At 41.9% G+C, this 15,335-nt stretch overlaps 2 protein-coding genes across 5 annotated transcripts in view; one reads left to right on the top strand and one right to left on the bottom strand.

Moving 5' to 3' along the window:
- The window catches only part of setd2 (SET domain containing 2, histone lysine methyltransferase), a 126,190-nt gene extending 117,893 nt beyond the window's left edge, over nt 1–8,297 (bottom strand). For 2 of the 3 annotated variants that reach the window (XM_072570094.1, XM_072570093.1), the window contains exon 1: nt 7,672–8,295. Coding sequence is in view for 2 of the 3 variants with exons in the window: in XM_072570093.1 (XP_072426194.1) it covers nt 7,672–7,706 (35 nt within the window). In the remaining variant the exon portion in view is untranslated. Of the gene's footprint in view, nt 1–7,671 lie in introns of all 3 variants that reach the window. The other variant, XM_072570096.1, reaches the window with a different exon arrangement.
- Nucleotides 8,298–8,314: 17 nt separating this feature from the next.
- LOC140477015 (tubulin delta chain-like) overlaps nt 8,315–15,335 on the top strand; it is an 82,142-nt gene continuing 75,121 nt past the window's right edge. For both annotated transcript variants that reach the window (XM_072570116.1, XM_072570117.1), the window contains exons 1-2: nt 8,315–8,485; nt 11,793–11,898. In XM_072570116.1, the coding sequence (XP_072426217.1) occupies nt 11,795–11,898 (104 nt within the window). In that variant the 5' untranslated portion in view covers nt 8,315–8,485; nt 11,793–11,794. The remainder of the gene's footprint in view (nt 8,486–11,792; nt 11,899–15,335) is intronic.

Here is a 15,335-nt window from a genome sequence, read left to right as displayed (position 1 = left end):
CAATTACTCGTCTAGTAACATACCCAAAAGGGTACCCTATCCCTCTGGTGAATGAACCAGGCAGAAGTTTGAAATACCAATACAGAAACTGAGCATACTTATGACGAGTTACTTCACAGATTTCCATTTGGGCAGACTTAGTAATTCCCCGGGAAAGAGAAAAGCACTTAATTTGTACTTATCTAGTAACTTTTCATTCCCTTAATAATTCACTTGTAGAAGAGGAGATGATCAGAAAGTGGAGTCATTGATGATTATTATGCAGGAAAACACAGCAACCCTAAATGGCCTATTAAGCTGTTAGCAGGGGAACACTGGCACATTAACAATGGTTATTTTAAAACTCATTCTTGGGCTGAGTGTGTCACTGGCAGAGCCAGCATGTATTCTACATTTGGAGTTGCCCTGGTCAGTATAGCTGAATGTTTGTCAGACTATTTCAGAGGAGTCCAACCAAGTCATACATTGACCAGATTGGCTAAGAACAGCAGGTTTGCTTCACCAAAACAAGTTTGTGAACCAGCTGACTGGTCACTTTTGCTGGTTTCAGCTTTTAACTTTTAGATTTTAAAAACTGAATTGCAATTCACAAATTGCTGGTGCGATTTTAATATTCCCTCAATTACTAATTAAGTAACATAATCACCAGACCACTACCAAAAGCGTGAGCGGATCTTTTAACATCCATCTCAATACAAAAGGAGCACCTCAACTTAACATCTCATCAGAAAAATAAACCTGTCGTAATGCAGCAGTCCCTCAGTGTGATACTGATGCGACAGCTTAGATTATGCGCTCCAGTCCTAGAGCTGAGCGTGATCACGTAATCTTTTGTCTGAGAGGAGAAGCACAAACTTAAGAAAATCTTAAAAACAAACTTTGGTTAAATTTCATATCCACAAAACAGTCATGAACCTTTGGCTTCCACTAGTTGGATGTTAAGCTTTCCACACTATAGGCAGCACTAATACATATCCAGTATGTGAAGGATTAAGGGTATTCTAACTAATGTATTCATCATGATAAAAAAGGTTCAAAATCCAGAAAGAGAGAAATCATTTTCTAATATAGGTGAGCTCAGTAAAAGACATAATCAGAGTTGTTGAGGGATAAAATCAGAAAATACCTCTTCATTCAATTAAACACTCTCTACTGAAAGACTGTGAATGCTGGGCCAATTGAAATATTGAAGATTGAGATTGAGATTGATAGATTTTTGTTGGAACTGAGGTAGTTATTTGTTTCTCATTATTCATGGGACATTGATGACGTGGACGAGGTCAGCATTTATTTCCCACCGACAGTTTCCACAAGGGTGGCTACTCAAATTGGACTGAGGTAACAGAATGATGGCACAGACATGAGGGGTTGATTGGCTTACGTCTGTTGCACAAATGCAGCACTGTGACTTCCGAACCCCAAAGTCCAGAGAAACAACTTAAGCACAGTCCATCTCCAACATCTACCTCATGCTGACTGCCAGCTAACAACTGGTCACTGCACCAATAACAAAAACATTGCTGGAAAAGCTCAGCAGGAATGGCAGCATCTATAAAAAGAAAGAGTTAACGTTTCGCTCAGAACAGCTTTGAGGAAGGGTCACTTACCCGAAACGTTAAATCTTATTTTCCTCTACAGATGCTGGTAGACCAGCTGAGCAATTTGTTTGTTTCTGATTTACAGCATCCTCAATTCTTTCGCTTTTACCGCAAATGGCGAAATGTAAACTAAGTCAGAAGTCACACGATACCAGTTTATAGTCCAACAGGTTTATTTGACCCTCACCTGACAAAGCAAAGCAGCAGCACCCCGAAAGCTTGTGATATGAAATACACCTGCTGGACTATACCTTGGTGTTGTGGGATTTCTGACTTTGTCCACCCCAGTCCAACACCGGCACCTCCACATCATAAATTCAAACAAACATCAGCTCCCATGAGCTGGAATAGTGCGGACCATTGTGCCCAGTTGGCTGTGGGTTCAGTCCTTGAGTTCTGCCAAATGAATAATAGTGCGAAGTGCGAACATTGAGTTCAGTCCACTTAACAACCAGGTGAGGAGGGGGGGAAACTGAGTACATTCTTCTTCACCTGAGAATCTTCACTCAAAACCATGTTTGTGTGGGTGTCAGTTCAGTTTGTGTTATGACCCTTCTTGCAGTGGGATCACCAACCAATATGGCTAAGCTTGCAACTGAAGGGCATGCACTTTGCTATGGTACACTGTTGTCATCAAAGAACCACAAGTTGACACGTGAAATCAGTGGACAGTAACTAATGCATTGAACCAAAGGACAATTGCTGGAGCCACTGATTATATAAAAATTAAGCTGCAAATGAAAAGGATGGAAGTTGTGCAAGGAAATGAAAAGAAACCCAACATGAAGGCCGAGGCACGTTAAAACAAAAAAATTCAAAGCAAGTTCATGGTGAATTAATATTGTCCAAACTCAACCGATGTAAGACCCCTTACTTCAAGAGTCCATTTGAGCAATAAACTAAACATGTAGAGGAATTATTTGCAGATATAGAAGCTTAATTCAAGCCCTAACAATACAACAAACACTGCATTGCATCTTGATAATGGGAACACTAAGTACGTGCCAAGTGAACATCTGTAACAATAATGTGCGACATGAACCCCACTCACACCCATTTCAGAACAAAGCAGAAAATTGGCAAGTACAAACTGTGGAACATCAGCATCGGTGCTTCAGACCACAGTGAGGCTCCTCGAGTTCCCAGGCCAGTACTGAGCACGAGTTAGGATCAGAAGGATCACGCTCAACTTGTTGATTGTCAACTGAATATTGCAATGTGGTGTATCATTGGAAACGTCAAGCCAGCCCCAAAACCCTGGCTTCTCATGTTGTTGCATACTGCTCTGTCCATTCACCGAGATGCTGCAACCTTCTGGGAAATCCAGGAAACTGAAGAAAATGAACATCTCCTTGTTCACCAGGACCTCAGCAACACCGCTCAACACTACTCGAAGCTGCATACTCCCTTTTGGACCCATATATTTAATCTTCGACAATACGACTTCAACCCATAAAGCAGCCTGGAAAGCCAAATGGAGTGGTTCGTCAAGAGAAGTCATAAAAACATTGAAAAAGACTTGACAAAAAGATTTCTGGCTTCAAAGAACATAAGAAACAGAAGCAAGATTAGTTCGCTTAGACTCCTTCAGCTTCACCATTCATTAAAATCTGCTTAAACTTGGCTTCAATTCCAATTTACTGACTCTCTCCATAACTTTCCTTTAGTTCAAAAGTCTGTCCATGTCAGCAATGAAAATATTTCATAATGCAGCCACCTGGGGTAGAGAATTCCAAAAGAATCATGACCCTCAAAGTGAATATATTCCTCAACTCCGACATAGACAGTATTCTGAAATTATGCTGATTTCTAAATTCACAACAAAGGCAGACATTCTGTCAGCATTTAGATTAGATTCCCTACAGTGTGGAAACAGGCCCTTCGGCCCAACCAGTCCACACCAACCCTCTGAAGAGTAACCCACCCAGACCCACTATCCGCTGACTAATGCACCTATTGCTATGGGCAATTTAGCATGGCCAATTCTCCTGACCTACACATCTTTGGACTGTGGGAGGAAACCCACGCAGACACGGGGAAAATGTGCAAACTCCACACAGACAGTTGCCCAAGGCTGAAATCGAACCTGGGACCGTAGTGCTGTAAGGCAGCAGTGCTAACCACTGAGCCACCGTACGTTACCATCTTTCAGAAAGTCAATTGAAAAAAAAGAGAAAATTGTGTAATTGTGCAACTGTGGTCACCCAGAGTAGACCATGGAACATTTAATACCTTGAAGAGCAATTCACAGAACAGGCCCAATTACCTGGCTTGAGTACCTGAATATAAAGTTATGATTGTTACTTTAAGTATCGGGAGGAGGAGAAGGGGGAAAGAGAACGAGAGAGAGTGAATGCTAACCTCAAGAGTGGAGAAAGATCTCACAATCCCACCCAAGTTTCTTTCTTCCTGCGTTTTGTCTATTTTAATGACCAATTAAGAAGTGGCTCAGTGTCATCAAAGACAGCACCATGAGTGTTTACTTCTAGGGAAGTACTGCCAATACAGCGTAGACAAAATCAAATTAACCAAGGAAACCTAGAATTCCAAATCACAATATTGCAGTTTGTACCAATTTGCCATGTTTTAGCTTACACGCCCACCAGTAACGGATAGTTTCTTTTTTCAGAGACTCTCAATCACCTCAAATGACTTCAGGCAAAGGATCTTCCAGCACTGTTTGAAAAGGGGAGTTCTCCTGGTGCCAGGACCAATATTTACCCCACAACCACCACCACAAAACATAGTGCGATCAACTATTTAATTGCAGTTTGTGGAAACTTGCTTTGCATAAATTAGTTGCAACTTTTTCTACATTGAAAGTGACCACATTTCAAAGTTATTTCACTGTCCATCTCCAGATGTGGTGAAAAGTGTCATGCAAATGTTCCTCTCTTGAAACTCATTGTATGGATCATAAAAAAAATACAGTACAGAAGAGGACCTTCAGTCCATCACGTCTGTACTGCAGAAAATAACTAATCTACACTAGTCCCAATTTCCAGCACTTGGCCCTTAGCATTGAACAGTAGGACATTTCAAGTGCTCAACTAAGTACATTTTAAAAGTTGAGGTTACCAGCCTCAACAACCCTCCCAGGCAGTGTATTCCAGTCCTGCACCACCTTCTGAATGAAAATATATTTCATGTCCCAATAAACCCCCTGCCTTTCACTTTCAGAGTCTGCCCCTTTTCATTGTCCCTTCAACAAAAGGGAACAGTTGTTTTCTGCCAAACTGCCTACACTTTTTATTCCTCATTCAGGTTTCCCCCTTAACCTTCACTGCTCTAAAGAAAATAGCCCAAGCTTATCCAGAGTATTTTCACAGTTAAACTGCTCCATCCCAGGCGAATCTCTTCTGCACCCCTCCAGTGCAATCACAGCCTTCCTACAGGGTGGTAACCAGAACTACACGCAGTACTCCATAACCAAACGTCATGTAAAGATCTAACTCAGCCACCCTGCTCTTCTAACCTATACCTCACTGATACCCAGAAGTTAACCACCCTATTAACTTGCCCTGTCAGTTTCCAGGGTGTGTGGACAATCACCCCAAAATCTCTGTTGCTTTGAGCTTTCTAGTGTGTGAACAAACCTTCGACTGTCCATCATTAAGCTCTCCCTTTATATTCATTCCTTTTGGAAAAATGGCTCTTGTGGTGCAATGGTAGCGCCCCTACCTCGGAATCAGGAGCTTTGGGTTCAAGTGCCTTGATGCGTCAGTGCATCTCTGAATAGGTTGATGAAAAATACCCAATAAAGGTAAAACTGTTTCAACCGAGCAGTGAATTTGTAAGTGCTCTTGTGGTGCAACGGCAATGGGCTTAGCTCTGGGTCACAAAGTCTGGGTTCAAGCCCCACCTGCCCAAGGCATGTCTGAACAGGCTGATTAGAAACATTTACATATTCCTTTCCAACCTGTTCATGAGATTTAAAGTTTTCTTATATTCCTTTCTACTTGAACATGCTCTCACGAGCCACACCTAATTTCACACAGTCTTAGTCTACTGGAGCGCTGCTGGGTGAAAGGGGGTGTCTCTGGATATTCAATGACAATTCTGTACAACTCTTACAAAGAAAGATGTTGGTCAAACAATTGATGGCAACCATACAAAAGATACCGTCAACTGTTAATTCTAAGATACCCCATTCTTTGCGATTTCCTAATTATATCATCAAAACCATCTTGCCTAAAATGTAGCATCTTCGACCATGCCTTCTCCATTAAAATAAGTGCTACACTACCATTCCCACTGGTAGCCAGTACCGCACTTTGCGTGATGGAAGCAACATGCTTGAGGGCACTAAATTAGGATGAGATGAGAAGTCTTGGCCAAGACACCCAGAGAATTTGACTGCTCATATAGTCAAAGAGCAGTGGTGTAGTAAGGGTGCACCATACAGTTTATGGTGCCATTATTCATTCACAACATTAAACTGAGGCCCTGTATCTCCCCCAAGTTGAATGTGAATGACACAAGCACTAGTTGAAGATCCAGGAAGATCTTCCCAGTGTCCTAGTCAATATTTATCCCACAACCAAAATCAAAAACTAGTTGGTTCTCATTACTGAACTCGTTCCTTTGTGTGGGTCTTAGCAAAGCGTGGATGAGCAAGTTTCCTTGGATACATCACCGACTCTATGTCAAAAGTACTCCCCTGGACACGAAGGCCCTTTGGATGCCCTCAGTGGTAAAAGATACTGTGTAAATTTAAGTTCTTTTCTTTAGAGGGTAGGACATACTGCTAATTTCTTGTTTGTTATGAAGGATTATATTAGGAGCGCATAAAAAAAGTAAATGTTAGAAATCACCATCAGGACAATCATCACCTGAAGGTGCAAATAACAAGAGTAAATCGCGGTTCCAGTCCCTCCATCTCAAAACTTGTTCATTTCTTGACAAAGGGTACCCACCCATATCATGTACCCACCTTTACCTTGTCCAAGACCAGCCTACATTTCCAGAATATTCTGCAGATGTCTCATTTTAACATGAACAGTTTGTCAAAGTCCAGCTTGGAAAATTGTGTACAGAAGACTTCCCAGAATAGAGGAGTGCTTTAGTGACAGAAAGAGTTCCCTCATTTGAATATTTTGTTCCATTTTAAAAGAATGTAAAATTCTGTCTATTATATGTAGATTTAGAGATCACTTTGATCTGGTTGACTTGCAATTAGTGAAAGCTTTATGTCAAAATGAATATTTTGCACGTGTTTTAGTATAAAATTGATCATGAATTTTCTTCCTCATGGCTATGAGAGTTTGTGATAACAGCTTGAAATGACTCAAGATGGCATCCAACGGTGTTTTTTGGCAAATGATGGCCACTATGCATTTGGCTGATTATGTTGACCATTCTGATGTTTACAGCCCTTCATTCTGGCTCCATTGTGTCCAGTGCAGCAAGATGGAGCTAATTGCTGAGTGTTTTATACCAAACATTAACACTTTGCCAAGTAAGAGAACACCCCCACCCCCAACACCCCGGTCAAACAAGCGTTCACCTCTCTCTTCAACTAACCCCTCTTGATCACTCCCACCCGACCTACCATTCTCTCTGTGACTATACCACTGTCCAGCTAAAAAATCCTACTGAGGCCACTCTCTCGTGGCTCAAAACACCAATAGCCAGCCCTACGCCCCCAGTCAGACACTCCACTGGTGCCGCAAGCTTCACCGCCCGCCCATTACATGTACGCGAGCGTCGTGGATTTCAGGCCTTGCATCTCCGTTCCTAAAGCTATCCTATGTATCGGTTAATCCTTCCCCTTTCAAAGTTTACCCGCCATTTATTTTACGTTACAGCCAAACAAGGGGTTGGGAGATGGCTGAAGGTAAAACAGGAGGGGATTAAAACGTTAGGAGAGTGACCATCACAGGGGCCTGCGCTCCAATCCTTTTGAGACCTTCCCTGAAGGACCGCTTCGCAAAACAGTCCAAACTCATGGTTTTGCATCCACCCTCTCCCAAATCACATTTCAAATTCCAAGTTTTCTTTTTTTCTGGGAATCCGCCGTGAAACAACTAAACAAATCAATTATATGATAATAATAAATATTTTAATTACTTACTCGGTCGGGTGCTCTGGGTCATAAGCGTCCCCCATCTTCACCGAGCGGCGCTATTTTACTCAAAACATTCAGCATTAAAAAGAAAAAAATAATAAAACAACGAGAAAGAAAAAAAAAATCCCCCAACGATTATCCCGGCCGGCGTGTAAATTTCTTTCTTTATAAATTTGTCTTCCACCTTCCTATGGAACGTTGCGAGTTTTCCTCCCGAAGCGACTGGTAACTCGACGTTCTGAAATTAGAATCCCGGCGCCCGCGACGTTCCAAAATCGAACCTTTTTGTATCAATTTTCCCCTCCGATCCGATACAAATGTTGCCCTTCAGCTTCATTCCAGGCTTGCTGCTCCGCCGCTGGTCGCCTTGTGGAATCCCTTCTTTTAAAACATCCCTTCTATATATATTATTGTACCAAATATAAGTGAAAACACTAGGCACACGATCTTTTTTTTAATCCCCGTTTTGCCTGTACAGAAAAAAAACTGTAACGTAAAAAATTCCTCCGTCAGAAAGAAACGCAATTCTTTACATCCAAATCCATTTTAATCTTTTTTTTATCTGGTTTCTCTCTTGTTTTAAGCACACATTCTGTGTGTGTTTTTTTAGGCTCGAGAAAGAACACTAGGACGATGTACGTCGCTCCGTAACAAACGGAAATGAACCGAGATAGTTTTTTTTAAAAAGAGACTGGGACTTTCCTGTAAAATCGACAAACGCCTGGGCCAATTGAAAGTGCCTGGCCGACTGGTAAAACTGACATAACAAGCGACATTTTATTATCATTCATTTACGGGAGTTACTGCTGCGAATTGCCAGGTTTGTGTTTGTTTCTTTCTGCAATTAGAGATATGGGTTTGTCTGTGGAACAACGTCTGTTCTCACTTTTCTTCTTAAAAGTTGCAATTTAAAAGAAAATTGTAATAGGGCACGATTCAAAAACACTTGGTCATAGGGTGGAAAAAATCAATTCGTTATAATGAAATCTGTTTATAATTTTTAATAAGAAAATTGCACCTTGTTTTTAAAACTTTAAAGAGGTGAACGACACTTTTGAATGTACGAGAGACAGTTTACTCAATCGCTTTCGAACCGCCTGGCACTTTCAGTTTTTTATGTCTTTGATATGATGCCTCTTCCTTAGCAACAGACTGTGACCAATTGAGTTACTGTAGAGTACAGGACTGTGTAGAATGATAACACGTGCATCATTAGTTGTTCAGAGTTTTTTTGGAAACAGCAGCATGTAAAACTGATTTCAGAAACGCCGAGGTATAATTGAGTCCTAAAAAATGTTATGCTAGGCTTGTGCCGATGTCCCCATATCGAAATTTCCTCTGTATATTTATACCAGGTAGAATTGGAAAGTTCCATTCCCTGAAAGCTGTTATTGAACACTCTGGGATTTTCCGACTATTACTTCCTGATCATAGTTTCAATGGTTAGACTGAACTCTGAGATCAAGCCCCAATCCATAGACTTAAATGAGATTGAAACTTCAGTGCAGTTCAGAAACAGTCCTTTATTGGCTTAATATCTCACCTGCAACATCCAGCACTGTTGGGTCTTCTGTTTCAGATCCCATGATAAATAACTATTTGAAGAATAGGGCCCAGGACTATGTTAATTTTTCAACCACTTCAAATAACTTATGTCATCTATCTGTGTGTCTAACCCATGTCTCCCTTTTCCATTCCTTGTATCTTGTTGTCAGCTGGCACAGTTGGTGAGACACTTGCTTCTGAGTCATAAGCATAGGGTTTCATGGAAAAGGAGCTTTGGCCCATCATGTTTCTATCAAGCATCTGGGATCATAGAATCACTACTGTGTGGAAGGGGCCATTGATTCTGCACCAACCCTCTGAACACCATCCCACCCAGATCCAGTCCCCCCACCCTATCCCTGTAACCCCATATTTACCATGGCGAACCCACCTAGCCTGCACATCACTGGATACCACGGGACAATTTACCATCGCCAATCCACTTAACCTGCACATCACTGGATGACATGGGAGGAAATCCCCACAGGCCCTGGGAGGCAATGGCTTAGTGGTATTGTGACTGGTCTGTTAATCCAGAAACACAGCTAATGTTCTGGGGACATGGGTTTAAATCCTGTCATAGCAAATGGTGGAATTTGAATTCACTCAGGAATTAAGAGTCTAATGACCACCATGAAATCATTGCCAATTGTCAGGAAAAAAAACTCATCTGGTTCACTAATGTCCTTTTACAGAAGGAACCTGTTGGCCTACATGTGACTCCAGACCCATAGCAATGTGGTTGATTTTTAACTGCCCTGTGAGCAATAAATGGCCAGTCATACCCTCATTCCATGGGAGAAAGTGCAGACGCCACACAGACAGTCACCCAAGGCTGAAATCACCTCTGTACAGCTCTAGTCACACTTGGCCCATTGCCTCGTTTGATATGGTGCTTTAAGTGATCTTCTAAGTTCTTATACACTGTGATGATTCCCTCCTATACCATTCTGTCAAACCGTGAGTTCCAGATGCCCACTGCCCTCTGTGAAAGAAAATACTTTCTGTCCTTTATCTTAAAAAATATGCCCACTACTAAGAGGAAAAGTTTCTTCCTGTCCACCCTATCTGTAACCCTCTTAATTTTGACCACCGTTCCTCAGCCATAAGGAAATCAGCTCAATATTTAACATCATAGTATAAACACTCTGGCATAGTGAATCTACCCTGCCCCTGCCCCATGCAATCACATCCTTCCTACAGGACAGCAATCAGAACTGCACATAGTACTCCAGCTATGCCTGAACTAATGTGCTACATAGAGGTATTATAACTTGTTTGTTCTTGTATTTGATACCTTGACTAATAAAGTTTAAAAATCACACAACACCAGGTTATAATCCAATAAGTTTATTTGAAAGTACAAGCTTTTGGAGTGCTGCTCCTTCATCAGATGGCTAATGGGGCAGAATCATAGAACACAGAATTTGCAGTAAAAGTTCAAAGTGTCATACAACTGATGTGATGTATTGAACAAACCGAGATTACTGTTAAGTCTTTAATCACTTAGAATGCAGGTTTTGATTGATTATTATGTAGATCCCAGAACTTCTTTCAAGTCACAATTCTGAGACAACTTAAGGTTTTTAAAAAAGTGACATCTCACTCAGACAATGCATTAAAGGTGTAAGGTTAGAGTCTGTCTGTATCCAAACCTTAAATCAGACTGGTTTTATTTCCAAAGTAGGAATTTTAAAAGTGTCACATTTGTAAGCAGTCAGTCATTGTGACATTTATTTCAGATTTCTAGCATCCACAACATTTTGCTTTTATTATCTGAAACATAAGCTTCTGAGTTGAAGTCCAACTCTGGGATTTGAGCACAAAATTCAAAGCCAACCCTCCAGTTTTGTACTGAAAGGGCATTGCACTTGTTTGATGTGCCGTCTGTCAAATGAGATATTAAATCTTGGTCTACCTAGTCGGGTGAATGCAAAAGATCCCATGGCAGTATTTGAAGAGGAGCAGGGGAGTTATCCCTGGTGTCCAGGTCAATATTTATCCCTCAGCCAACATTGTAAATTAGCTGCTGTATTTTGAGATAATCACTGTGATTCAACTTCAAAAGCACTTAATTGTCTGTGAAGCACTTTAAGGCATTCGGTGGTTATAGAACATAGAACATAGAACAATACAGCACAGAACAGGCCCTTCGGCCCACGATGTTGTGCCGAACTTCTATCCTAGATTAAGCACCCATCCATGTACCTATCCAAATGCCGCTTAAAGGTCGCCAATGATTCTGACAAACAATGGTTATGAGAGTCACTATCAAGATGCAAGTCCTTCTTTTCTTTCAACTGCTGTTTGTCTCACACGGTCCAATAACAATTCTAACATGACCTGCAAAGTGGGAAGGGGGTGGGTGTGAGTTCGTTGCCCACTTTAGATTTTTCCGAATTGTTTTTACAACCAGAATGATTTCGTTCTCAGTGTTAAAAAAGTGGCTGTGTTCAGATGAGTATTCACTTTCTCTTTTTCTCCATTAAACCCTATTCCATGCTTGTTGCTTGCTATGGGCACTATACATTGGGATTCTGTATGCCATGAGATATGGCCACCATTTTCTTCTTTTCCTCTAGGAATGTCCACCATTTGGCTACAGATTGGGCAATGTGGCAATCAAGTCGGACAGGAATGGTGGAAGCTGGTTACCAATGAAAAGGCTCCAAATTCTACCTTGGACAGGTCAGTGATTTCCCCTGGAAAGTGACTGCAACTGAAAACACTGTGAATCTGGGATAATTAGAGCTTTTAAGACTGAGATAAATAGAATTGATTGTTTGTTAAGGGTATCATGCAATCAAAATAAAGAGCAACGATGGGTAAGTAGTGTTGAGCTGTGATGTAATTGGCTAATCAGATGGTAGATCATGATCAAAGGGCTGAGTGGCCTGCTCTTATTCCTTGCTCCTGTGTTTCAATGTTGTCTTTAGTTTTCAAGTTGTCTATGGGCCTGGAGAGGTCTGCTGTATGGCACTCTCAGGAGTTAATGGATAAAATCCCCACTTTGTGTAGCACTGAACCACAAAGAACAAAAGGTTTCAAGCTTGAATGTAGACCTGTGTTGGATTAGGTGACCTCGGAGGAGTAGCAACTGTATGAATCACTCTGGCCTCCTCCACAGTTACGATTTCCTCTGTGTACTTTGAATTTGAAGCATCTCGGAGCAAGTGAGGATGGCAGATGCTGGAGAGTCCGAGTTGGAAGTGGGGGGAGGGTGGGGGTCACTGGAAAAGCACAGTAGATCAGGCAGCATCCGAGGAGAAGGAGAGTCAATGTTTTGGGCATAAGCTCCTGCACTTTGGATGCTTTTCCAGCACCACCCTTTTCGACTCTACTTTGAATTTGACCCTAAGTAGGATGGGAAGAAGTAGAAGGGACTTAACTTCTAATTGTTACACACTGACCTTTGTTAGTTATCGACTGGCTGAAGAGGGTATTGGAGCCAGCAAATGTGCCCCATAATTTCAAAATGCCTGTCAGCACCCATTCCTACACTTCACCAATGAAGGATGGGAAATTCCATGGACTATTGTACCCAGTCAGGGCTGTGGCCTTGAGACAAGGGAGGACAAAAGTTGGGGGGAAATAGCCAAAAGAACCTACCTGTGGGATAAAATAGAACATGGAAAAATGTGTGCGTGGTCAGATGTGTAGAGAGCAGGCAATCTCCCTGACCAGATGTGTATACCCTCTTTTTCAAGTCAAATGAAAATAGACCAGGAACTATTTTCAAAACAAAGCCTGGCTCTGAGGATACCTAGAGTCATAGAGTTGTACAGCACAGAAACAGACCCTTTGGTCCAACCCATTCATGCCAACCAGATGTCCTAAATTAATCTATTCCCATTTGCCAGGAGTTAGCCCATATCCCTCTCAACCTTTCCTATTCATGTATCTATCCAGATGCCTTTTAAATTGTTGTGATTGTACAAGTCTCCACCACTTCCTCTGGTAGCTTGTTCCATACACACACTACTCTCTGCATGGAAAAGGTGTCCCTTAGCTCCCTTTTATATCTTTTTCATGTCTAATTTTGGACTCCTCTAACCTAGGAAAAAGACCATGGCTATTCGCCCTAACCACGCCCCTCATGATTTTATAAACCTCTGTAAGGACACCTGCCATCCTTTGATGATCCAGGAAAAACAGCCCCAGACTATTCACCCTTTCCATGTAGCTCAAACCCTCCAACCCTCACAACATCCGTGTAACTCTTTTTCTGCATCATTTCAAGTTTAACAAGCTCATTCCTATAACAGAGAGACCAGGTTTTAATACAGTATTCCAAAAGTGGCCTAACCAATATCCTGTACAGCCACAACATGACATCCCAACTCCAATAAACAATGCACTGACCAATAAAGGCAAGTGTACCAAATGCCTTCTTCACTGTGCTGTCTACCTGTGACCCCACCTTTGATGAACTATGAACATTCCACCCCCCCCACCCTCCCCGGTCTCTTTGTTTGGCACCTCTCCCCAGGATCCTACCATTGAGTGTATAAGTCCTGCTCTGATTTGCCTTACCAAAATGCAATTAAATTAAACTCCATCTGCCACTCCTTAGCCTGTTGGCTTATCTGATCAAGGTCCCGTAGTACTCTGAGATAACCTGTGAACCATTTTGATAGTTATGGTTTAATTTTCTTTTCAACCTACTGTTGTTAGTGTTTTGTATTAATTCCATTGGTGGGCCGCACGGTGGCACAGTGGTTAGCACTGCTGCCTCACAGCGCCAGAGACCTGGGTTCGATTCTGCCTCAGGTGACTGACTGTGTGGAGTTTGTACATTCTCCCCGTGTCTGCATGAGTTTCCTCCGGGTGCTCCGGTTTCCTCCCACAATCCAAAGATGTGCAGGTCAGGTGAATTGGCTATGCTAAATTGCCCGTAGTGTTAGGTGAGGGGTAGATGTAGGGGTATGGGTGGGTTGCGCTTCGGCAGGGCAGTGTGGACTTGTTGGGCCGAAGGGCCTGTTTCCACACTGTAAGTAATCAAATCAAATCAAATCTAATCATTATTTATCTTTAAAAATAAAGAAATATGGTGTAAAATGATGCTGAGTTATCAGACTAATGAGATTTGGGCTTCTACTGGAAGATTTGTGATCTGGCAATTGTGAGGAGGCCTTTTCTAATAGGAACGAATGGAGAATTTAGCGCTTTCCAAACTGGTGTTCCTCATCAGTCAGGAACATGTCACCAGCCTTTTAGCAGCCCTGTTTGTGGATTATCTGTTGTCCAACGTGTAAAGGCTTTAACTGGTGATCTTTAAAGGAAATAGTTTGCACTTTTGTATTATTATGGTATGGCACATAGGTGTATAATGGCCAATATTTCTATCATGTCTATTCCTACCTGTAACAGCACCTTACATGACCACAGCACTACCCAAAAATTTGAAGTGCCTTTATAGCATAATCACTCTGTAATGGAGGAAATGTAATTGGCCAATTTGTGCACAGTAAGGTCCCAGCAACAGAGATATGTTACCAAGTAATCTATTTCGTTTAGATTTGCTGAGAGATAAATAGTTGCTAATACATGAGGGAGAATTACCCTGTTTGATTTCACATTTTCATGGGATCCGTTATTTCCACACTAAAGGGCAGATTGGCCTTGGTTTAATGTTTCATCTGGAAGGCAAATCTCTGACACCTCAGTGGAATAATGAGGGAGCACTGCACTAGCAACCTAGATCATGTGTTCAAGTTCCTGGTGCAGGATTTGAACCCACAACCTTCTGACTTAAGATCCACCATTAAGCTAAGCTGAGGAGTAGACAGTGGCATAGTGGTAATATTGTTAGACTGCTAATTCCAAAGGTCCAGGTTAATGTTGTGGTTCTGTTTGCCAAGCTGGGAGTTTGTGTTGCAGACGTTTTGTCCCCTGTCTAGGTGACATCCTCAGTGCTTGAGAGCCTCCGGTAAAGTGCTTCTGTGATGTTTCCTCCAGCATTTCTAGTGATTTGTATCTGCCGCTTCCGGTTGTCAGTTCCAGCTGTCCGCTGCAGTGGCCGGTATATTGGGTCCAGGTCGATGTGCTTATTGATTGAATCTGTGGATGAGTGCCATGCCTCTAGGAATTCCCTGGCTGTTCTCTGTTTGGCTTGTCCTATAATA

Source organism: Chiloscyllium punctatum, chromosome 5, assembly GCF_047496795.1.
Source record: "Chiloscyllium punctatum isolate Juve2018m chromosome 5, sChiPun1.3, whole genome shotgun sequence".
Classification (NCBI taxonomy): domain Eukaryota; kingdom Metazoa; phylum Chordata; class Chondrichthyes; order Orectolobiformes; family Hemiscylliidae; genus Chiloscyllium; species Chiloscyllium punctatum.
The sequence above is the reverse complement of the archived record's forward strand: the minus strand, read 5'-3'. Positions and strand labels throughout refer to the sequence as shown.